Source organism: Schistocerca piceifrons, chromosome 1, assembly GCF_021461385.2.
Source record: "Schistocerca piceifrons isolate TAMUIC-IGC-003096 chromosome 1, iqSchPice1.1, whole genome shotgun sequence".
Lineage (NCBI taxonomy): Eukaryota > Metazoa > Arthropoda > Insecta > Orthoptera > Acrididae > Schistocerca > Schistocerca piceifrons.
Genome location: NC_060138.1, coordinates 524,265,224 through 524,288,912, shown reverse-complemented (window position 1 = coordinate 524,288,912; position 23,689 = coordinate 524,265,224). Strand labels below are relative to the sequence as shown.

The window sequence follows — 23,689 nt, the reverse complement described above, 5'->3', positions numbered from 1 at the left end:
TGTCATCGCAGTCCATCGGGTGATGAAGATGCATACTTAGTGTCCATGCACTCTCTCTTTTGATACAGTGCTGCTTCTGTCAAAGACCAAACAAAGCTATGAAGTTATCACAGTCCCATCATACATTCCAAACAAGATGCGCTGCTACCAGTGTCATCGTTCGAACCATACTCAAATGTCCTGACTGCACATGGTTAAATGTGTAACCTGTGGTAGGGATTTTCACGAGGCCGGTTGTCCGCCTCCTCGTCGCCATATCAATTGCAATGGCGACCATGCCGTCTCCTCCCGAGATTGTCCAATGTATCTCGATGACTGGGCCATCCAGGAGATCCGCGTAACGTAAAAACTGCTTTATCCGGCCGCATTCAAGCTGTTTGCTAGTCGCAAACCCTGCGTTAGACCTTACAGCACTTACACTATTGTTCTTGCTACAACTCTTTCCACGAAGGACATGGCCATGCAGACATACGACCCCAAATTCAGCACCGCGATTGTAAGATCGCCCAGTCTCATGCTAGCATCCCTGTCTCCTCCTCCAGCTGTGTAGCAAGCGACCAAACTTCCGCTTCACCAGGCGAAATCACCTGCTACACAACCAGCAAGCAGGAAAGGACAGAAGGAATACTCCCGTGAAGACTTCTTATGTCCCTCCAGCCACAAACATCTGAGTCTCCCACTGCCAACCGGAAAGACTCCAAGAAATCAATCAAAGGCAAACTGTCTTCCCATTTATGACTCGGGGATGCTCTTCGGTGGTGTCGCCACGTGACACCCTCGCCCGGCCGACCTCGATGTCGCCGATGCGCACCGCCAGCTGTTCTTCTGACCTGGACTCCGCAGACCGATAGAAGGAGAATGCCAGCGCCTCTGTAGATACCATGGAGCAGGATCCTCCAGCCTCTGCGCCCTGTAGCAGGAAGTCTTCGAAGGCTGGCACTCGGGAGCCGCCCAGGTGACACTCCCTCATTTCTTCCCTGTCCCCGCCCCCCTTTGCTTGTCATGCCTCTCCTCCAATGGAACGTTTGCGGCCTTCGATCCAACAAAGAGGGCCTACGGCTGCTCTAGGAATCGCAAGTCTGCTTGTTCTCTGCCTCTAGGAAACAAAATTACGTCCTCGCGACCGCTTTGAGCTCTTGCATTTCTTCCAGGTCCACTTTGACCTCCGCCCTCCCTCCTCCCCCCCCCTCTCCCTTCCCCCCCTCTCCCTTCCCCCCCTCTCCCTTCCCCCCCTCTCCCTTCCCCCCCTCTCCCTTCCCCCCCTCTCCCTTCCCCCCTCTCCCTTCCCCCCCCTCTCCCTTCCCCCCCTCTCCCTTCCCCCCCTCTCCCTTCCCCCTCTCCCTTCCCCCCCTCTCCCTTCCCCCCTCTCCCTTCCCCCCTCTCCCTTCCCCCCTCTCCCTTCCCCCCTCTCCCTTCCCCCCCCCTCTCCCTTCCCCCCCCCTCTCCCTTCCCCCCCTCTCCCTTCCCCCCCCTCTCCCTTCCCCCCCCCTCTCCCTTCCCCCCCCTCTCCCTTCCCCCCCCTCTCCCTTCCCCCCCTCTCCCTCCCCCCCCTCTCCCTCCCCCCCTCTCCCTCCCCCCCCCTCTCCCTCCCCCCCCTCTCCCTTCCCCCCCCCTCTCCCTCCCCCCCCCTCTCCCTTCCCCCCCCTCTCCCTTCCCCCCCTCTCCCTTCCCCCCCCTCTCCCTTCCCCCCCCTCTCCCTTCCCCCCCCTCTCCCTTCCCCCCCCCTCTCCCTTCCCCCCCCCTCTCCCTTCCCCCCCCCTCTCCCTTCCCCCCCCCTCTCCCTTCCCCCCCTCTCCCTTCCCCCCTCTCCCTTCCCCCCTCTCCCTTCCCCCCCTCTCCCTTCCCCCCCTCTCCCTTCCCCCCCCCTCCCTTCCCCCCCTCTCCCTTCCCCCCCCTCCCTTCCCCCCCCTCTCCCTTCCCCCCCTCTCCCTTCCCCCCCCCTCTCCCTTCCCCCCCCCTCTCCCTTCCCCCCCCTCTCCCTTCCCCCCCCCTCTCCCTTCCCCCCCCTCTCCCTTCCCCCCCCCTCTCCCTTCCCCCCCCTCTCCCTTCCCCCCCCCTCTCCCTTCCCCCCCCCTCTCCCTTCCCCCCCCCTCTCCACTCCCCCCCCTCAAGAGGAGGCACTCCATCTCATGGGGAAGTCGTGCTGACCATCGGGGTGACGTTCATAGTCAACCCATCTACCCAGCTTCAAGCTGTTGCAGCCTGCATTTTCCTTCCTCATCCCTCCGTCATTAGGTGTCGCCATGGCAGACTTCCTCCAGCTTCCTGGGCAACTCCTTCACCCCTTTCTGCTGCTCAGTGACTTTAATTTGCACCATTCCCTTTGGGGCTCTCCCAGAACTTGCCGAAGGTGCCATCTTGGCTGACCTGAGTAAACCTAACTCCATTTGCCTTAACACTGGAGCACCCACGTTCCTTTCAGACTCCACGCACACCTATTTCTATTTGGACCTCTCCTTGTGCACTGCCAGCTTTCCTGGGGTCTGTTCTCTCTGACATACTCAAGTGAACATTTCTCGTGTGCTATCCGCCAACACCTACCCTTCCTATGTGCACATCAAAGTAGCAGCTTTCTAAGGCCAGCTGGAGGCATTACTCCTCCTTGGTGATCTTCGACGAACGACATCTCCCCAGTTGTGATGACCAGTTTGTAATAGAAACACCATACGTTTCTATGAGATGAGAACGTATCTCCCATACATGCCCTTCTGATGCACAGTAATCATATTTCAATAATTAATTCATCTACTGCTTGTCTTCACGATTCTGCTGTTCTGTTTATGAACCGGCATTTCGGACTGTTCGTGTCTGTTAAGGTTCCCTCACCTCAAAATGTTGACGGCTGGAGAGCCCGCTAGCGGACACAGCAGTGTCTCACCTGACACAGTGTGGCTTAGCAGCCCCACTGTCTCACCTGACACAGTGTGGCTTAGCAGCCCCAACGCCACTCCAAGCCAGTAAACGCCCGTTCACGTTAACAAAATTTGAAACGAGTCATTCTATTTCATCATTAATGTTGGTCCTCTGTAGGCAAAAAACTGAATCTAAAGACTACAAATAAGTCATGTGTCAATACAACGTGTCAACTCTGCGCGCCTTCAGAGCGCAGAGTGGTGCAGGTTAGTTGCCTCACAACGAGAATTAGAAACAAAAACAAGTTGGAAAAAAATAAATGAAAAAAAACTACCATGCATACAATTTGCAGTTTGAGAAAGCGAGCAGAACTGAAGACGCAGGTTACATCGCGATCAGAGACTCTGTGAATAACAATGTGGGAAATGGTGTCACAGAATGTGACTACCTTTCTCGCTCGTTTCAATGCTGCAGATCCTCCACGAGTTTGATGTAGTCCAGTAACACTCCTCCTTCGCATTTCGCTATATCCGTCTTTTTTTCCCCCCTTGCGTATCGGGGGTAGTGGCCTTTGTATTTCCTGATAATGAAGCATGAGTGTGAAAACCCTTGTTGGCTCTTGGAAGACGCTAAACGAGATATTGTACCCGAGTTACCTGTACGTTGGCTTCGACGCGGTCAACAAATTCTAATTAATGCAAAGCGATAAAGAAATCTACAGCAAGTAGAATTGTAAGAATCCGCGACTGCGATAACAACTTAAATGGTGTAAAAGGTCTCCAAACTAAGATCGCATTTACAGGCCACATTCATCCAGAGTATGTTTAATCAACAAGCGAATGTGGTTGTACGGTAGAGAATAGCTTTCGATACCGTCTTCATAATAGTGAGGAGCGTCTGGCCGTCAGGCTCTGCCAGCGACCTCTCAGTAGTCAACAGGTTAAAATAGACCCCTACAAGACCAGTGTTGCTGCTCAATATTTTTCGATGCGCAATAATATTGTCCGCGTATGGGTTACATTGAGCGATTGTGTAATATTAGTAATGAGCGCATCAGAAACTTAAGAAATATCTTGCCCTTCCTGACAAATATTGTGCCTTTTGTGAACAATATTCACAATATCGCCGCCAGCCGCTCACATCTCCTGTCTTATTCCGTCTATTAACAAAGAGTTCGAAATGCGAAGAGACATAAAAGGTGTTTCACATTTCATGTTACAGGCCTCTAGAGGAACTTTAGAGGTAAAGTGTCCCACAGAAACTCATGTCCGAAAATATCATTCAACTACGCTACATAGCGTCAGTTACAGGGGCCTGCACCCGCAAATGGTACGTATATTCAGGGTGATTCTGTGACAATACAAACTTTCAGGGATGATGGAGAAGGATAAATGTGTGAATTTGAGGTGAAGGTCGCTGTACTGGAAACTAACCAGTCGATAGCTATAAGCGGAAACCGTTATGATACCTCTGACAGTACTAGTAAATGTATTCCACTGTTGTTCCTAAGATTGTAGGGCAGGCAACTTTAATAGTTGTTAGTATGGACGAAAACAAGATAAAGGTGCCTAGTAAACATGGATTCTAAAATGCATACCTGAAGAGCTTGTTTCGCACTAGCGAAAACGAACAATTGCCCATAGGAACTCAGGTATATGATTTAGAGCCCATGTTTGATATTTTTTCTTTTCTCGGTCCGTACTACCACATCTGAAAGTTGCATGCTCTACATTCTTAGCAGCAGCAGCAGCAGCAGCATGCACTCACAATCGGAGGTATCATAATGATACTCGCTCATAACATGTTGGTTTCCGAGCCAGGGAGCCCTACCCGGAAATTGATAATTTTATCCGTTTCCATCATCCTTGAAAGTTTACAATATCGTGACGGAATCACCCTGTATATACATAAATTTACGGAGGACGACAACTTGACTTTATCGTCGTTAGATGACGTTTCCGGACATTGGTTCATGCGTAAAAAGTGATTTACTCAGCTCCATCTGCAGCGTCTGGAAATTCGTAGGATGTTGTGAAACACCCTCCATAAAAGTGCATAGAAATTGTATTGCGCCACCCTTTATATACTACTAACTCCTAGGAGATACACTGTATGAACAGGCCCTAACAGCACAGCAATACGTAGGTGAAAAGCAACGGCAGACAATGTAACTCTTTCTCGTAAGACAATAAATTGTTCCGACAAGACCTTGCCTACATTCAACGACGTAATCTGTGTGACTTGAAATAATTGTCTGTACTAGCACGACGACGTCACGCAATATTTTATATTCAGCTTCTCACGTTACAGCTAGCTACATCACTGTCTACGAATAGTTCAACACAAAAAGACTTTCGGTGGTATAATGGGGTCAGTGGTAGCTATCTGGATATTAATTACAACGACGCATGTATCAGAGTTTCTTACGTTTGTAAGATGAACTGACAACAAACCTATTGTCACCAGAAAAATACTAAATGCGAGTCCACGGGGAGTAGGAATGATGTATTTACTTCACCAATAACCTACAGTGGAGCATACTCGGTGTACTCTGACAACACAACTAAACTTTCTCAACAACGTAGGTAGTAGAAACCATAGCCCTCGCATATAACTGATCAATACGTCATATAGATCCGTTGCCTCTTGTAGTTGTTCCTCTTTTAAAGCTTCAACAAGTAATCATATATGCACAGAGTGTAAAAGCTATAAATTTTTACGCAAGTCGGAGAATACATTCACAAGACGAAGATATAATTTTATATTTGTCTCGCTGTCAATCAACGATAACGCCTTGCTACAACAATGTCCTTGACTCCATTGACATTTTATCATAATAAAGTATTTCGTTCGTCTCAACCTTTCAGAATAAAGTGGAATAACTTTTAATTTATAATTAATCACTTTCCTAACACGCAAACTTGATTTCCCTGTCTAAAGATCATCATTATTTTCATTGCAAATAGTTCACTGAAAAATACTCTCTTCTCTATTTCTCTGAACTTTGCCTTTATCAATATTCCAGTCTTTTACATTATTGGCCTTTGGATTTGCTTTATTCCGAAAAGATGCTTCAAGATGTTAGTCTGCTTTCAAATAAGACTTTGATTTTTTTCTTGAAGTAGTTTTGGGATAAAAGACAAGTCGGGTACTGACTTTTTCATTTTAAAACCGCTTCATTTCCTGAAATTACATCATTTACCTGTACAAATCAGCGTTTTATTTCACGAGTGCTAGTACTCTATTCAAAACCCCACTAAGCGGAAATGTAACAAAAAAATAAAACTTGAGTGTCACCACCACTTCTCAGCTATATGAACTTCAGTTAATCAGACAAGACTCAATCACTTCAGACATTGACATCAGCGACCCACTAATATTTAAAACTCAAAACACAGCTCTCGATCTCTCTCTGAGAGAATTAGCGCGTTCTCTTTTAAATGGTTCTTGATTTGTCCTTCAGGGCCAAATGGAAAAGCTGTCACATTCTCAATAACCTTCCGATTGTTTCTAATAAATAATTATTACGTAGGACAACCGTTCTCTTTAATGCAGACTTCACATTCAGTGCATCCAACGAGATTTCCAGAATTTACTTTATTAAGACATTCACGCCGACGTCACACAATAAATCCTAACCAAATATCGCCAAGTCACTATTTCTCAGTGCTTGCGTGCCGCTGTACAACCACAATAATGCAATGCAACACTACTATCCGTTAGTGCGTGCTCAGATCCTCAGTCACAAGACAACTAAAAGACTTCGCGTGAACATGTCTCTTTACATATACCTTCCAACGGAAAATCTAAGAAAAGTATTGAAACACGGTTCGCCTACCATAGCGTGTCTGTTAAGCAGCACAGCGCACCATTAATCACAAATAGAACAAACTACTCGCACGCTTCAATAAATCGAAACTTTCCCTATACTGGGCATGTCTATCGAAATCGACGCGATAATCATTTTCTACACGAGCCGATAGTCCTCTCAGAATATCGTTCTAAACGACTTAAAACTGCTTTGAACGCGCTTGAGATCTTTCTCCATTGCAGACTAATTCACGTATCGTAAGTGAGAGCCGTTCTCATCACACTTTTGAGATAATCTCTCTAGAGGCTCACTACTCGACTAATACTCGGATACCACTCCTGAAATTCTAAAAGGACAAGCAAAGAACCGCTCTCCGCGAGCAATCATATCTCGCTAATCCTCTCTTTACCAGTAAGTGTTTCTTCTTAGCAGTCGCCGGCAAATGTTCCTACTGGCCAGCTGCATCGTAGTAGTTGTCTCTGCCGCACGCCGCGAACCACCAGTCAGCTGGAAGTTGCAAACTTGCTGACTTGAAAGGATACAGCTTTTCTCGACCATCGGGTGTCAAATATCTACAACATTTTAACACAAAAATACAACTATAGAAACAACTTAATCTCTTTATTTTTCTAGCACATACAAAGTGTAAAACGTTGCTTCCGCCGTTTTCTCTCCAACATTTGAGACTTCGGTGAAACAAATTGGTTACACATGTATCATTCAAAGTATTTTCCATCGCTGGCCACTACTTTCTCCCATCTTTCGGGCAGTGTACGAATCTCGCATCGAAAAAATTGTTCATCTTTTGAAGAGATCCACGAATCGATCCAATTTGTGACTTCTTCATGAGATCGGAAGTGTTGGTCAGCCAGGCCATGCGCCAAAAGAGGGAGCGATGACTGGAGAATACGGCGCGTGGGGTAGGACTTCTCATTTTGTTTCCAAGTACGTTTTGACCTCCTTTGCATCGTGGTGTCGAGCGTTGTCGTGCTGCAAAATCACTTTATCGCGCCTCTCGCTGTATTGCGGCCGTTTGTCTTTTAATGCTCTGCTCAAACGATTTAATTGCGTTCGATAACGAACACCTGTGATGGTTTCACTTGGTTTTAACAACTCAAAGTACACGAGGCCGAGCTGCGCCCACCAAATGCAGAGCATGATCTTGGAGCCGTGAATATTCGGTTTGGCCGTCGACGTGGAAGAGTGGCCAGGATATCCCCAAGATTTTTTGCGTTTAGGGTTATCGTAATGAACCCATTTTTGTCCCCAGTCACAATGAGATGCAGGAATCCCTTCAGTTTTTGCCTCTGAAGCAACTGTTCACAACCACACAAACGCCGTTCAACGTCTCTTCGTTTCAACTTACACTGGACCAAAGTTCCTTCTTTCTGAATCATGCCCGTAGCCTTGAGACGTTTTGAAATGGCTTGCTGTGTCACTCCCACTAATCGTGCCAATTCTTCTTGAGTTTGACGGGAGTCTTCACTCAGCAATGTCTCCAATTCTGCATCTTCGAAAACATTCTCTCTTCCACCACTATGCCGGTCTACGACGTTAAAATCACAGTTCTTCAAGCGCTGAAACCACTCACGACACGTTCTTTCATTAATAGCGTCCTTACCATACATACTTCAGAGCATTCAATGGGCTCGGCCACTTTATTTCATATTGAAACAAAACAGTAACACCTCCCGCTAAGGACAATTAGGCTCGTAAACTGACATTTTCAGTCAAGAACAACTTTATGATGCAAACACAAATCGCATTATGTTTGAATGAGGTTATGTTGACTAAAGTCCAAGCTAACTACCTGACTGCTGCGATCTGTTTCTTTCGACTGCTACTTACTGTTGTTGCCACCTATTGGCAAACGGCGGAAGCAAAGTTGTACACCTTGTAAAAATCGATAAGTTGAGGCGATACAAACACGTGATGGGCTTTTTACGGGCTGCGGACGGTTTGGCACATTTCAAAATAATCATTGCCGACATTGCGGAACGTTAGGACAGACGAGTACAAAAACAGAAATATTAGAATGATTCTTAAGAGTTGCTGCTCAGTACTACACTACTACTCATTGTACAGCTGCGAGGGAAGATCTTTAAAAACAAAAAAACTTAAAAAACAAACATAGGGGCACCCATTTCCAGTTATGTATCAAATGTTGGACCATAAGCGCTTAAAAAGTTCTGATAATCATTTCCTCAAGAAGCCTTCGTTAGTCAATTTTTGACGCGCGCTTACCAGTTTTTTTAATTCAACAAAGGAAAGCAAATACTACAGCAGGAACGTCATGATCATCCAACATTTCGAATCAGCCTCAATACTGCATTTGTTTATATAGTAGCCTAATGAGAACTTCAATAATATTGCACAGTATTATTATACTGTAATACTCTAAGGGCTGCTTAAAACTTAAAGAATGTATGTTGCAGCTTATATCATATAAGCGTTCGAATAAATGGCCAGTATGAACAACAAATAGAATATGCTTAGTAGGCAATATTTAGGCTTACTATGTATCCGGGATTAGGCTGGACAGTCCTGGTTTTTAGTGCTGTCCGGTGTTTGAGATTTTGAAGACTGCCGAGGATTTTTTGACGTCTTGGATATAAAAGTTCGACAGAGCGCGTTTAACATTATCTTACGGCCAAGTCTCTCTGCCGACCTTGGAGCGAGAGCTGCTTTTCGCCGACGTCGATTGGGAGGCGTGGCCCTCGGTTCCACCACAGCTGTCATTTGGCGATACAGGGGGAGCTGTGTGTCCGTTTTCGTGTACAACTCTTCTACATATTACGGATCATTTTGTCTCTACTTGTTTATTGTCTGATAGTTCAGCAGTGGGCAAAACGAAGTATGCTTAATATTGTACTTACAGTACCAATCAGCGTATTTATCGTACACTACGTGGTAAGAATTGTCTGTTCCACATAAAGGAAAGGTTGATACAAAGGCCACGCGGAAACAGCTAAACGCGGGAGCGGTATCGATGCTACTGCTTCACCAAACATAAGAGGTTTTTAAAGCCAAACGAGGAAATAAGTTATCTGCAGTGTGCTGCTAAAGGTGGCTTCATTTCCATACAACACTGCTAGACACAAACGCCTGTTTCTGAAGAAAGTAATGTCCAGGGAGAAATAAAACAAAGAACTGCCATGCCTTTAACATTATGAGCGTGTTGCAATTTTGTCATATGATAACATGGAGACCGTGGCTGTTGTTTGAAGGCAAATGTTGGTGTTAGGACAGCAACCAGCCACAAATTTACTTACAGATTAATTTCACGACAATTAATCGGTAAAAACACACCAAATGTCATAAAGCAAGCGTGTAAACCGTCTGAGGATGAACCACTACGATTCGAAACCGGTAATGGTTTCCTTTGAATAAAGGAACTAAAAGTAAATTTGTGGCTGGTTGCTGTCCTAACACCATCAGCATTATGAGCGTGGCAATCCTCACGAATGTTGGGCCCGTAAAATGTCCGTGATAATACGGACATTCCGTTATTCTCGGCATGGAAGACGACTCAGTTGACGGGCATGACACTCAAAAGTGCGAACTAATATAAAAAGTCCTGGTTTGCACTCAAATGTGGTAAGCCTAGTGGCAATTAATAATATATGTGAAACTTACTGTCAGATTAAAACTGTGTGCCGGACCGAGACTCGAACGCGGGACCTTTGCCATTCGCGGGCAAGTGCTCTACCGACAGAGCTACCCAAGCACGACTCACGCCCCGGGCTCACAGCTTCAATTCCGCCAGTACCTCGTCTCCTACCTTCCAAACATCGCAGAAGCTCTCCTACGAACCTTGCAGAACTAGCACTCCTGGAAGAAAGGATATTGCGGAGACATGGCTTAGCCACAGCCTTGGGGTTGTTTCTAGAAAGAAGTTTTCACTCTACAGCGGAGTGTGCGCTGATATGAAACTTACTGGCAGATTAAGGACGGGGCGTGACTCGTGCTTGGGTAGCTCTGTCGGTAGAGCACTTGCCCGCGAAAGGCAAAGGTCCCGAGTTCGAGTCTCGGTCCGGCACACAGTTTTAATCTGCCAGTTTCATATCAGCGCACACTCCGCTGTAGAGTGAAAATTTCATTCTAGAATAATATATGTAATTACGTTTGCGATAGGGGCACAATCACTGCAGTTTTCGTTACCACTAAATCTCTTCCATATAAAACGCTAGCCACTGCAACCTCTTCCCCCTCCCCCACTCTGCACCTATCTGCAACTCGACAAGTTTTAACACGGGTTCCCACGTGGCCGGCGCCACGATCAATACTCGCTCCCGCCGTCATAACAAGGCGAGAGTTGGCAGCACTGGCGCACGCGGCCGGCGCGCGACGCTTCAAGGTTCCCGCGCGACAGTGCAAGCCGGACCTCCCTCAGCAGAACAACTGCGGGCGTCGGCAATCGGAGCTGCCGACGCGCGTGCTCGACGTGTGAGGTGCGTGTGTGGTGGGCGCGAGACACGGAGAAGTAACGCCGTACCCAGTGGCAGCGGCTTCGCCCGACAACATGGATTACGACGATGACGAGACGGATGAGCAGGGCATGCTGGAAGGTGAGCTGTAACAGTTCACTTAAAAGCCGATTTTCCTGCGGATCTCCCTATTTGAGAAACAGTTTACTAACTACTGTTCAACCAGTTAGCGAAAGGAGAGGTCACACTTAAAAAATGAAGTGGAAGGGGAGGGGGGTGGAGGGAGGGAGGGGAAGAGGGGGAAAAAGTGGGGAGAGGAGTGGATACAGGCACTTCCGCGTCGATCAATAATGTAAACAAGGGTCCGTCGATGCTGATACTAGACTTGCTGTCACCCATCATGACATACACGGTGTTAATACAAATGCAGTGTATTCTGATTATGGGTCATTCGTAGGAACACGGAATTTTAAAGAAATGTTCGACGGAAAAGCGGTAAGAGAAACACAAATTTGTATACATCTCCCGTGCTTAAATGTTCTGAGGACTAAACGGCGAAAGTTTGCTTATAGCTAGCTGCTAACCACAAAACTGTAAGACAGTCTACTTACTCTGCGAGTCGCATTACAATGCAGTTACGGACTTACTGAGTCACATGTTTCTGGCTACGTATTACCATGCGGCCGTGAACAGCTGTTAGTCACCTTTTTCCTTGTCAGAAGAAAGCCGCAAGGTCTCTCACCAATGGGACATACTTGCTGATACCTGTTCATGTATGCGTTGTTAGGGGTGTTATCTCAAGGAATAAATAAATGCAAATTTAACTTCGACATCAGTCTACGGTTCATTTGTAACGGACTACATTGTTCGAAAACAGACACAAGAAATCATAGATGTGAATGGAAAGTAAATAAACTTCGGTGTCCCATTGCCTGTAGACACTAGCTGCTGGCTAGGGAAAATTTCGTTCAGATTTTTGCAGGTAATACAGAGATAAATATACCTGGTTATTTTAAGCAGGTTGTACTTGCGTATAAACGACGACAATGAAATTCTAACATCTCTAGGAAGTGACAACACATTATGGATATGAGCTATTTTACTCATAAGTCAATGTGTTCCAAATTTAGTGCATTTTTCCATAAACGAAGTGGCTGGCAGTACTAATGGTATGAATTATAATTCACATTCCTGCCAACAGGTGGTTGTACTGAGGTGGATTCTGTACATAGTGGACTACCCCAGGTGAAAACAGGCGAAACCGAATCTGAATAGTAGATCGTAGCTTGTTGATAAATTGTACTCTGAGTTTCCTTGTAAGACTCCGAGAAATTATTTAATGTGCCTCTTTGATAACTAGTGTACTCAGGGTAAACACAAAAGTATACTCAAAGTTTTAAGTAGAATATGCGGTGCATCGATCATACTCGATCAGCGAATTGATACAACGCCTTTAGATAGCACACCATCTTCAAATCCCTGGATCCCGCATATACTCAATTTTTGGGTATTGCTGATAGTTGTACCACAGATTTGAATGTGTGGGTAAAAAAGGTAATTTGAAATTCGTAGTGGTACATAGCGTTCTGTGAAGTTTTATCGCGAATTGCTTCTATTAACACAATTAATACTTCGGCTCTCCGACACAACTTGCTTACAGTATGTTATAGTCAGGAATATTACATTTTAAACAATGTCTCAGATATCGCTGTTAGAAAAATGCTTATCCAGGTTACATGTAATACACTGGCACCCGCGTTCAACTAGTCTAGCCACAATATAGCAGCGTGCAGTGAAGCTAATGTCACTTTCGTAAATAAATGTGAGCCTTGCGGAAGGTACTGCGCTGATAAAATGAAAAGCATAATGATACAGATAATGAATTTCTTGCAACAAATTAGGTTACGCTAATGAGAACTGAAATGGCAAATTGTTTCGGTAGGAAGTTAAAATTCCTAAAGCACTGGAGCATTCATCATTGGTTTGCTATTCTGAGTATTCCAATTGATTCAGAGATTGGGTGGCAAGTCATTTGTACACAAAGATTAAGTGTTCCATGGTCCCCAGAAGAACTGTTGTAAACGGGAATATCGCCAGTGCTTCCCTCGTCCCATAGATGGAGCTGTCTGTGATATTTTAATTACAACTCGTAACCTCACTGAGTAAAATTAATACAGCAATTCCCCGGTTTGACAGAAGTGCTCGTTTCCCAGGGTAAAAACGCAAGTGGGCTCCATGACTGTAACTTACAGCTGCTGGTGTTTTACGAACACAAAGCGCAAGTAATTGGATGTGGCGCCTTAACTTCTAATCTCGGCCGTTAATTATAACTGAAGAGATCTTCAAATGATTAAGAACGTGTGGAGATCTATTTTTCCAGAAACAATACAGAAGCCTTGTTACGGCTATTGACACGGGTGTCTTTGAAGGTGAAATTCCCAGACAGACCGACCTTGAATTAAGAATAACTGACAATAATGATGCTAAGGCAGATTTCCATAACAAATACCTCACCGTACCTAAACGACATGACATTACAGTTTGAATGAAATTATACTATTCTAACGGGCAGTTAAAATTTTCCATGCCGTAAAGGACAGCTTGTCAGTCGGCTGCCGCTATCTTGCCACTTCCACGGTGCAGAGCAATGAGTCTGCATTATCAAGTAGGAAACTTTGCATACTTAGAGAAAAATGCTCTGGACCCAATAACAGATATTTGATACACTGTAAGAGATCGATAAAACCCGTGAAGTTTATAAAAATTTATGTGGTTATTGCATGAGACGAACATTAAGTTTGAAGCCTTAAGAATACTGATAAATTTGTTAAACATTCCAAACTTTACGCGTAATTGCGAAAGATTGGTTGGCGAGTGAGCTATGGGTAACAAACGAAAACTATTGTATTTTAGTAAGTCAGTAGATAAGATCTTGGCAACTTCGAAGTTTTCTCGGACAGGAAAGTATGTTTCAGAAGAATTCCCTCAGCACTAGCTTTAATTAAATTTAAGGAGAGGTTTCGGATACTTTCATCTATACCAAACGTGAATTTCAGTTTTTAAGCGGTTTGTGTGGAGACACAATCTTTAAAGCAATTGTGTGTCGCTACGCGTAGTGAAGAGCCGTGGCGGCTGCTTGTAGACACTCGCAACGTCGGGCCTTGTACGTCAGAAGTCAACTAATTTAAATCACTAACCGCCGAGCATTGGCTCCGGTTGGACAATGAAGGGAAGGAAATTGGCTGCCCTGCTTGAAGGAAGAAATAGAGCTATCACTTGTAGCTAGTGAAGGCACGCAAGAGTACACTAAAACTGGCAGACAGGATAGGTTTGAGGCTCGCTCTTCCAGAATGCGAATGCGAGTGCAATGCGTAAGAGCGTTAGGTTATTTTCCCAGTAGTGCTGTCGACGAGAAAGACATTCGATCGCGGTCGTATCACAGGGGTGAGGATAACGATGCAATGCATTTCCTGTTTTCCGGGCTACTGTGTGGAGGGTCTGGGGGAGAACCTTGACGCGAGTAAAACCACCGCAGCCATGTGGAACTGCTGTGAACGAACGATACATGCACTACTGGTTTGTGATGCAGGATGACATGGAGTAGCATTTTGATAGATACTATTATAGGTACCCAACGTGTCCGAAAGCACTGTTACAATACGTGCAGGTAGGGGTACATTATAAAGTACGCCAGTTCCATGCCTCCTGTCACAAGGTACGAGTATGGAGGTGGTTGTATCCAGAGCGGCTATAACAGCCTGAGTGGAACCTTCATTTCCCATCTTCCATATACGTACATTTTGTGAACTGCTATCAAAAGAAAGCACCTGCTAATTAACGAATTGCCAGTGTCGTTAAATAGAAATTCCACGATCGTAAAGAAACGTTAGTGGCACGTAAGGTCAGCTAATTTCAATTTCAATCCAGTTCAGTTCATCTGAAATTGTTGAGGCAGTGGATTGGGCGCCACTGCTGCTGTAAAATGAAAAGGGATTGTGACGTTGAAAGGGTTTCAAAGTGAATCTCTCACTTCGAAGCAAAGTATGTATTGTTGTACAACTTGGTGGCAGATTAAAACTGCGTGCAGGACTGGAACTCTAACCCAAAACCTTGACTTTCGTGGACAATACCCTTGCTGGCTGAGCATCTAAACAAGACTCAAGACGCAACTTCGTAATTTCGTATGCAAGTACCGTTTTAGTAGCTCGAGATTTTCACAGAAACTTCCTTGCATACATTGGACGGGAGAAAAAATGGTACTGAGTAGAATGGACTTAGCCATTGCGTAGGGGATTGTTTACACCATGAATATGCTGCAGACTGCAACATTTATTCTAGAAATAGTACCCTATGCTGTGGCTCTCCAAAATACCTCTTTCTTACAAGAGTGCTAGTTACGCAAGTCGCGCAGGAGAACAACGTACAGTTCGGAGGCGTAGGAGAAACAAACTGGCCGAAATTTCCTGTGAGGACGCATTGTGTGTTGAGCTTGAGTAATTCGGTCACTGAAAGGATTGCTCGCGAAAGAGGTTTCCAGGTTCGGCACAGACGGTTGTAATCTGCCAAGAAGTTTAATTGAAAATGTTTATTGAACAGAAGCTCCGACTCCAGCGAAGTGATCCGTGCATCCGTGGAAGAGATTTGGAGCTTTGCGGAGCTAGTACTGGTATGAATGATTCACGGTAAATGTCAGTGGCCGCCAGTTGAGTTTCGGTACGATTCAGGGTGAGATACTGTTATAATCTTTGGTTTCTTATTTTGCGTTTTCAGGCCTAAAAAATGCACAGAGGCGGTCGTAACATGGGCCAGTTAACAAAACTGCGAGGGTCGGCAATGGGCCTTGCTTAACGCCACGGAAAATACGATGACACGGAATAGAAATAACGAGAGATCAAACACAAACTCCTGTTCAGTTTAACAAAAACGACGGAACTGCGTAGTTCGTATTCACGGCTGCCCTGAAACATCAGATTCAAAAAGAAATTTTGTTGTCCGCGAAACATTAAAATATGCCGGACCCTGGCTCTACATTGATATTAAATCTTTCGCGTCCTGTTTCACAACTTCTTAGGCACTAAGAAACGTAGAATGGATCGACTGTGGCTCCAAACTTGAGAGGACAGGTCTCCAGTGTTCCTCGCTCGTGCAGGACTAATACCTCGTATAGCACCTATATAGCGGTGTCACAGGAGCAAAATAATCTCTCTGAATTCTGAGCTTAACCATCTGGCAGAATCTAAATCCAACATTGATGATTGGAATTCTCTGCGGCTAAAATAATACAGCGCTGACATCTGAAAAGGAGCAAGTAACTAACTTGTGAATGTATAGTGGTAAACTATAGAGTTGTTACTGTTTGTCAGTCGCCAACGCCGCCCCGCATATAACTAGCAGGTGAGTCTGCTGGACAGCTGATGCGACATGTGAAGTCCACTGGGCTGTTTTTGCGTGTGTTGTCAGTGCGCGTCTGCCACGCCATGCGGGCGCCCTGGGCCGTGCTGTAAGCGGCTGGTGGCCCACATCGCCCACGCAGCAATCTAGCTCGCTCGCTCGTGAGTTACGCAGCGCCAGATCTGCGTGCCGGCGACGGGGCGCGGCGCGGGGGCGTCAGGCGAACGTGTCCAGTGTCACTTGAGCACTACGCGCGAATGGTGGGGAGCGTTGCGGCTGAGTACGTACGTGCGTGCGTCCCGCCCAAGAGGAGAATTCGATGCGGAGTTAAGCAAGTGTTCGTTCGCTACTAGCGCTTCGATAGCAAGACAGTACTGCACAAGACAGTACTGCACAAGACAGTACTGCACAAGACAGTACTGCACAAGACAGTACTGCACAAGACAGTACTGCACAAGACAGTACTGCACAAGACAGTACTGCACAAGACAGTACTGCACAAGGCAGTACTGCACAAGGCAGTACTGCACAAGGCAGTACTGCACAAGGCAGTACTGCACAAGGCAGTACTGCACAAGGCAGTACTGCACAAGGCAGTACTGCACAAGGCAGTACTGCACAAGGCAGTACTGCACAAGGCAGTACTGCACAAGGCAGTACTGCACAAGGCAGTACTGCACAAGGCAGTACTGCACAAGGCAGTACTGCACAAGGCAGTACTGCACAAGGCAGTACTGCACAAGGCAGTACTGCACAAGGCAGTACTGCACAAGGCAGTACTGCACAAGGCAGTATCCTTCCATCCCATCGCATGCAGTCCACTTTGTTCATGTTCTGACAAATTTGACCTTTTTGGTGGATGCTCTGTCGCCACAGTCATCTCTTCATGTAAGGGCGGGACGCAATGTAAGTCATGCCCGTGTCTGGTATAAACTTTGTTCTGTATATTATCATATTTAAACTGTTGGTCTCTCTCTCCGTCCCTCTGCGCCACTTACATGCCCTTCTCTCAGGTCCCTGTTGTTTAAGTTCTTTTTACAACCACTGATTTTACGTCTTACTTTGCAGTGTGGTGAACCATTCTTTGTCGACAAGTTCAACAGTCGGCGCTGACACTCAAAGAAATTGTGCAGCTTGAATGACGATGTGGTCATGGCCGCGTCCAAACAGGATAACCCCCACCATTGAGAGATCACCACGTCGACCTATCTCAGTGTGCCGGTTGCAAACAACCGATTGACAGTGTCACATGTTCGCCTGTTACCGCTTGAACGCCATAAGCGGCACTCTAAAGCGACCAGGGGATGGACATTTTTGTCCATTGACCTTATGTAGTATTTTGTTAAGCGTTTGTGTAGTATAAACAAATAACACTACTTTCATCTCGGAATGTAGGACAACTTCTGCAGATAAGAGCGTGGGTAAGGTAGGTATATGACTAGTTTATCTGGGCAATGTGTCTTAGTTCTAATTCATTGTGACAACCGTAACCTCAGATTGAGACTTTCATGAACTTCAGGAAGTTCGACATTGTCAAAGCTTAAGGTACATTACTTCAGAAAAGTGAAGCATCCAGAACACATAGGCGGACGTCAGTGTAACTTACACACCGTCGGTGGATGTATAAATGATTAGTTGCAATTGTGTGTCAAGCAGAATGGTCACCGGAGTTCGTGTTACGAAGTATGGTAGGCGTGAACAGCGTCAGATGTTGACTGATCAGTGCGAGGAACACGAAGATGCTGCATACTCGTGATACGGCGTTATCAGCACATTACAGTTTGAAAGTGGGCTCATCGAGGGTCTGTTTGGCGGCTGGTCGAATGGTGCAATCTCCACATCTGTGAGGCATTCGGATGTGACACTGGCCCGATGTTGGACTGCACGGGAACCTTTGGTCGGGTGTACACGTCGCGGTTCCGGTGTATCACAACAAGACAGGATTGGCGTATTGTGCACTTGGATCGCAACCCCTTCGCATCTGCGCCGTCATCCCAGAATACGTAGTGGATTCCCAACAACACAGTCATCTCGGACCAGTGGTCGCAGCAGCCATCAGTCTAGGGCAGGGCTTCCCAACATTTTCAGCTGGCGGACCCCTTCGTCAGTCGAAAATCCATGGCGGACCCCTAGTCAGTCAAGAGCACAGTAACTTTAAATTTCAGAGTGAAAGTCACGGGAACTGAAAGAGCTTCTTAATGTAAGTTCCATGTTCCCAATGATCACGGGAACTGAAAGAGCTTCTTAATGTAAGTTCCATGTTCCCAATGATCTCCTCCCCCCCCCCCCCCCCCCCTCTTCACCAAGTATCAATAGTCTTTGGTTTAGAGATGAATGAAAACAACTTGAAGGTCAAAAATCGACTTATGAAATAGGTAGTGCACTGACAAAGCAAGTTTAACATTTAATTATGCCTGGGGCCGCATACGTGCCAGCGAGCGCTGTGATTGGTCGACAACGCTCGTTCCGCTCATGCGTAAAAGATTTCAGCGCATCTAGCACCGTGAGCCGGCGCACAAACGACCCCCGTATTTTTGCGAAACAGTCCATCAGAGAAGCCGCATTCTCCGGCACTTAACTGTGTATGCGTTCTCACTTAGAAACCGCAAAGGCTGCTTGGCAATACGAGCCTAGGTAAAAGTACACATGCTTTTCACACGAAAAAGGTGATGAATTTGTTCAAATCAATAATTTTATTCATTATTTTATGCGATTTGGTGAAAGGTGGCCGCGGACCGCCTAGAAAGAGCCGGCGGACACCTAAAGGGTCCGCGGACCACACGTTGGGAAGCCCTGGTCTAGGGGGTTACCGTCCGTACGTAGGCAGCCGCTCACAACACAAACGATGCGTATGGAGTGGTGCCGTGACAGGGAAGCATAGACTGCTCATGAATGTCGCCGGATTGTGTTCAGCGATGAATTACGGTTCTACACGACGCTGAATAACCAACGTCGGCTAGTATGGTGGCAACATGGGGAGAGGCCCATTCTTACTATTTTTAGGAGAGGCACAGTGCAGTTAATTACTAGTGCCGTGGCGAGGGGAGCCATCGGGCATGAGTTAAGATCACGGCTGGTAGTGATTGAGGAAACTGACACCACAACGATATAAGTCTTAGAAATCTCGCGCCTCATGTGTTGCCTCACAAGCGAGAGTATCGTCGGCCTGTTTATCAACTGAACAATACTCGTCCACACATGCCACGCATCAGTACGAACTGCGTGAACGATTTTATTTTCATGTGGCCAGCAGGGCCCCAAAACAGTCATCGACATAACATGGGTGAGACGAGCTAGAACTGTTCCAGATATCAAGGACTAGTTAAAGCAACTGAGGGCCGGCTTGTCTCAGGAGACGATATAACGGCTTTGACACCCTTCCCAGCCGAATTAGTGCACGAACGCAGGCCAAAGGGGATACAACGTCAGACTGATAAGCCGGCTCGTATTGCCAAGTTCTTTGTAAATTTGACTCGATTCTGTAGGCAGTTAAATCGCATCAAATACTCTCCAAACCCTTGAAGTTGTTTTGCCTCCTCACATTCTGAGTGCTTAACTTTTCTGTCATGCAGTCTAAAGTGAACTGATACCCTTGGTGAGTTAACGGTTGTAAGGACGTTAGGTGAGAAGCGGCGCGGCAGTTTTTTGCTGCACGCTCGCTCAGTGGGGTCGCGGAGGCGGCACGTGCTGGCTGCGACGGCAGTAAAAGGCCGGGCCGGGCCGGGCCGGCCGTTCATTTCCGCGGCCCCTCGCAATTTCCTGTCCCCTGCTGCTTCCATCGCCGCCAAGCGGGGTGGTCTAAGCACAGCCTTAGAATACTTTCCACAAACCTCCAGCTGCAGCATCCTACGTTGGTACCGGAATGCAGCTCCAGGAGCTTAGTGGGATGTACTTCATACTGTCATGCGTAGTAGGCAAGGTACAGCAGATTTGTGTATGATACCGTGCAACAATGAAAGCAGAAAATACTCCTGTCTGCTTTCAATCCCCATTAGTGACAAAAATGCCGGAAGTTGTAACCGCACGTTTGTCGAAATCAGAGCACGGTTGTTAAACGTCTTTGCATGTCGGTTTGTCACACAATCTTAGCGTTTGAGATTCCGCTGAACGAGAATTCTGCAGGTGCCAAGTCTAAGATGCACAGTGTCTGAGAACGTCAGGCGGGTTGGGGGCGGACTTGGTATACACAACTTTGCAGTCATGTAGCACTGGCAGAACACAAGATGCGTGAAATTCTGCTCTGACAGTTTTTCAGGCACGAATTCTGGGCGAAACACACCGCTGTTGCCTCAGCATATAAGTTTCCTGAATCGTGAGATTTTGGAGGGGGTCCTTTCTGTGGCGTAGAGGACACAAGCGACAGTCATCGGGACTTTGTTCAGTCCCTCAGGAGAAAGTTACATTAGCATGCTCCACCCTTTGAACTGGTGTACAGGAAAACTGCTTGAACTTCGACCCTGATAAAAACTCTGTTCTGGCAGACGAACGCGGAACCTTGGCCTTTGCGGACAAAGGTTTTAGCAACTAAGCTAAAGACGCGGTTCGCCTCTCTGACAGTATCACTGTCACCTGCCTAGCTCAGTCGGTAAGAGCACTGATTACGAAATTCAGCGGTCCCGTTTTGATCACTCGAGATTGCAAACTTACCAACCTGGCATAAAATTTCGAAGCCACAAACGCCCCACTGCAGAGTGAAAGTTCCATTCACATAAAGTTTTCTCTTCGTTGTGTTACGGCAACTGGTTGGAGAAAAACCTGAGCCTCCGTCGCTTTTTATTTCCCCGTTTGCGTACCTACCCACTGCTTCGTGGCATTATTACAAGTCTCAGAAATCGTTGCGAACGGCGGAACGCGTCTTAAATCTGCTTAAAATGTGTAATTTGTGACTGTCTCAATGCAAATGCTAGTCACTGTGGGTGTAGTGATCCATTTGCATACTACTACCAAGGGGACCGCGCCTGGTCATCAGCGATACGTCAGGTTTCGTGGTATATGTAGGGCGTAGTCGGAAATGAGAGACGGAAGTGAGAGCTCTACATGTGAGGCACAAGCCATTTCTTAGCGCAGTTATCAAACAGCGGTTGGCGCACCGGAAGTACTTCAGAACGCTAATTCGAAGTGTGTGGGTCGAATCTCTACGCGGAAACTTCTCAATTTTTACGTTATCTGCACTGCAAATCAACCGAGATAATGCTAAATATCTTGTATATATTCGTAAAAGCCATGAAAAGAAAGGCAAAAACCTGGGATTTGCAAATAATTTCAAAGAAAGGATTGTAATTAGTGTCTAAGGGAGCTCTGCAAATTTCCAAGAAGGGATAGTAATTACAGCGTTCAAAACTTTGTACTCCGTTAGTTTCATTTTGACTTACGAGCAGCCCTCGGCAGCTGCGCACCAACAATTGTTACTGCCATTTTTACTGTGTGTCTCACGTCAGCACTTGTAAATCGTCAACAGTAAAATAATAAAAGAATCTGTTTTATATAAGAAGTTCTCATGTACGCCTTAGTCAGGCCCTGATCCCGAGAAGAGAGGAGGGGAGGGGTGGCAAATTGGGGTATTTATCTCTAACGGTAATTTCAGGGGAGGGCGCAAAATTCATATTCTTCAAGAAAAAAAATCCTTGTTTCACAGAGCGCCTAGCATCCACCGCACGTTGGTCTATAGATTGTTCATATGATTTTGGAACGCATCCTGTTGGTTTGTAAACATTTCTGGATACATTCTAAGTTGATATCCGAACGAATAAGAAGTTTGTTTCTGAATGCGTGCATAGTGTACGTGATGTCTCTGCCAGGTAAATCACCGTAGTATATATATATATATATATATATATATATATATATATAGTGATGTGGAACTGGCACGGACAATTTTTTTTACATCTGTAGGTATTGGACTACTCAGGAAATACGCCCGTGTCACCTCCAGCTCAGTTGCTCCGCAGTTTTAGTGTCATAAAATGCTCGGACAATCTAATTCAGGACTCTAGGCTCGATGCCCAAGCTTAGCCGAGCGGTCGGAGGCGCCGCAGTCATGGACCATATATCGCAAACGAAAAGGGGCGAGTTTGGACAATGGCAACAATAGTTACAGAATTATTGATAAGATTGATTGTTAGAAGAAGGAAAGAGAAGAAAACGGGACATGGCACAAATTATATTGAAGAATATAGTGTTGCAAATTTATATAAAAATTTCGGACTATTGCTGCTTTTCGATCTTGTGCTCGCGAAACTGGAGGAAATCAGTGAAATGTAAAACTGTTTTCTAACATAAAACGTTTTGCTTGTAGTAGGCCTAAGAGGCATTTGATATTGTTGCTTTGTAAATTATATTCTGTCGTATTGTTTATATAATTGAGGTACATACAAATGACCATTTGTGCCACAACATTGTCGCTTATTTGGCGTGTTAAAATTGTTGCAATACAAGAAAGGAGTTTTATCTAGCAGACAGTGACAAAATAGTCCTAATCGAATTGAGAAACCAGATCAGTCTTGGGTACTATTCATATTAATAGCTTTTTTCAGTATTAGATAACGATGTTTTGATTTTTAATGTAGCTAAACGTTTGACGAACTTTGAGATAATATACTCTCGCAGAAGTAAAAGCATGCGGTGTAAAGCTGTAGCAAGATCACAGAGGAGAAATATGCTGGGACCTGAGGACTGAAGAAATACACTCCTGGAAATTGAAATAAGAACACCGTGAATTCATTGTCCCAGGAAGGGGAAACTTTATTGACACATTCCTGGGGTCAGATACATCACATGATCACACTGACAGAACCACAGGCACATAGACACAGGCAACAGAGCATGCACAATGTCGGCACTAGTACTGTGTATATCCACCTTTCGCAGCAATGCAGGCTGCTATTCTCCCATGGAGACGATCGTAGAGATGCAGTATGTAGTCCTGTGGAACGGCTTGCCATGCCATTTCCACCTGGCGCCTCAGTTGGACCAGCGTTCGTGCTGGACGTGCAGACCGCGTGAGACGACGCTTCATCCAGTCCCAAACATGCTCAATGGGGGACAGATCCGGTGACCTTGCTGGCCAGGGTAGTTGACTTACACCTTCTAGAGCACGTTGGGTGGCACGGGATACATGCGGACGTGCATTGTCCTGTTGGAACAGCAAGTTCCCTTGCCGGTCTAGGAATGGTAGAACGATGGGTTCGATGACGGTTTGGATGTACCG

At 46.0% G+C, this 23,689-nt stretch overlaps 1 protein-coding gene across 2 annotated transcripts in view; it reads left to right on the top strand.

The window, feature by feature from the left end:
* Positions 1–23,689, top strand: part of LOC124798207 (cerebellar degeneration-related protein 2) — a 486,918-nt gene that overhangs the window by 144,439 nt on the left and 318,790 nt on the right. Inside the window, exon 1 of one of the 2 annotated variants that reach the window (XM_047261531.1) lies at positions 11,045–11,232. The exons of the other annotated variant lie outside the window; for it this stretch is intronic. Coding sequence (XP_047117487.1) covers positions 11,187–11,232 — 46 coding nt within the window. The 5' untranslated portion in view covers positions 11,045–11,186. Of the gene's footprint in view, positions 1–11,044; positions 11,233–23,689 lie in introns of those variants that run through there. 2 annotated transcript variants of the gene reach the window in all.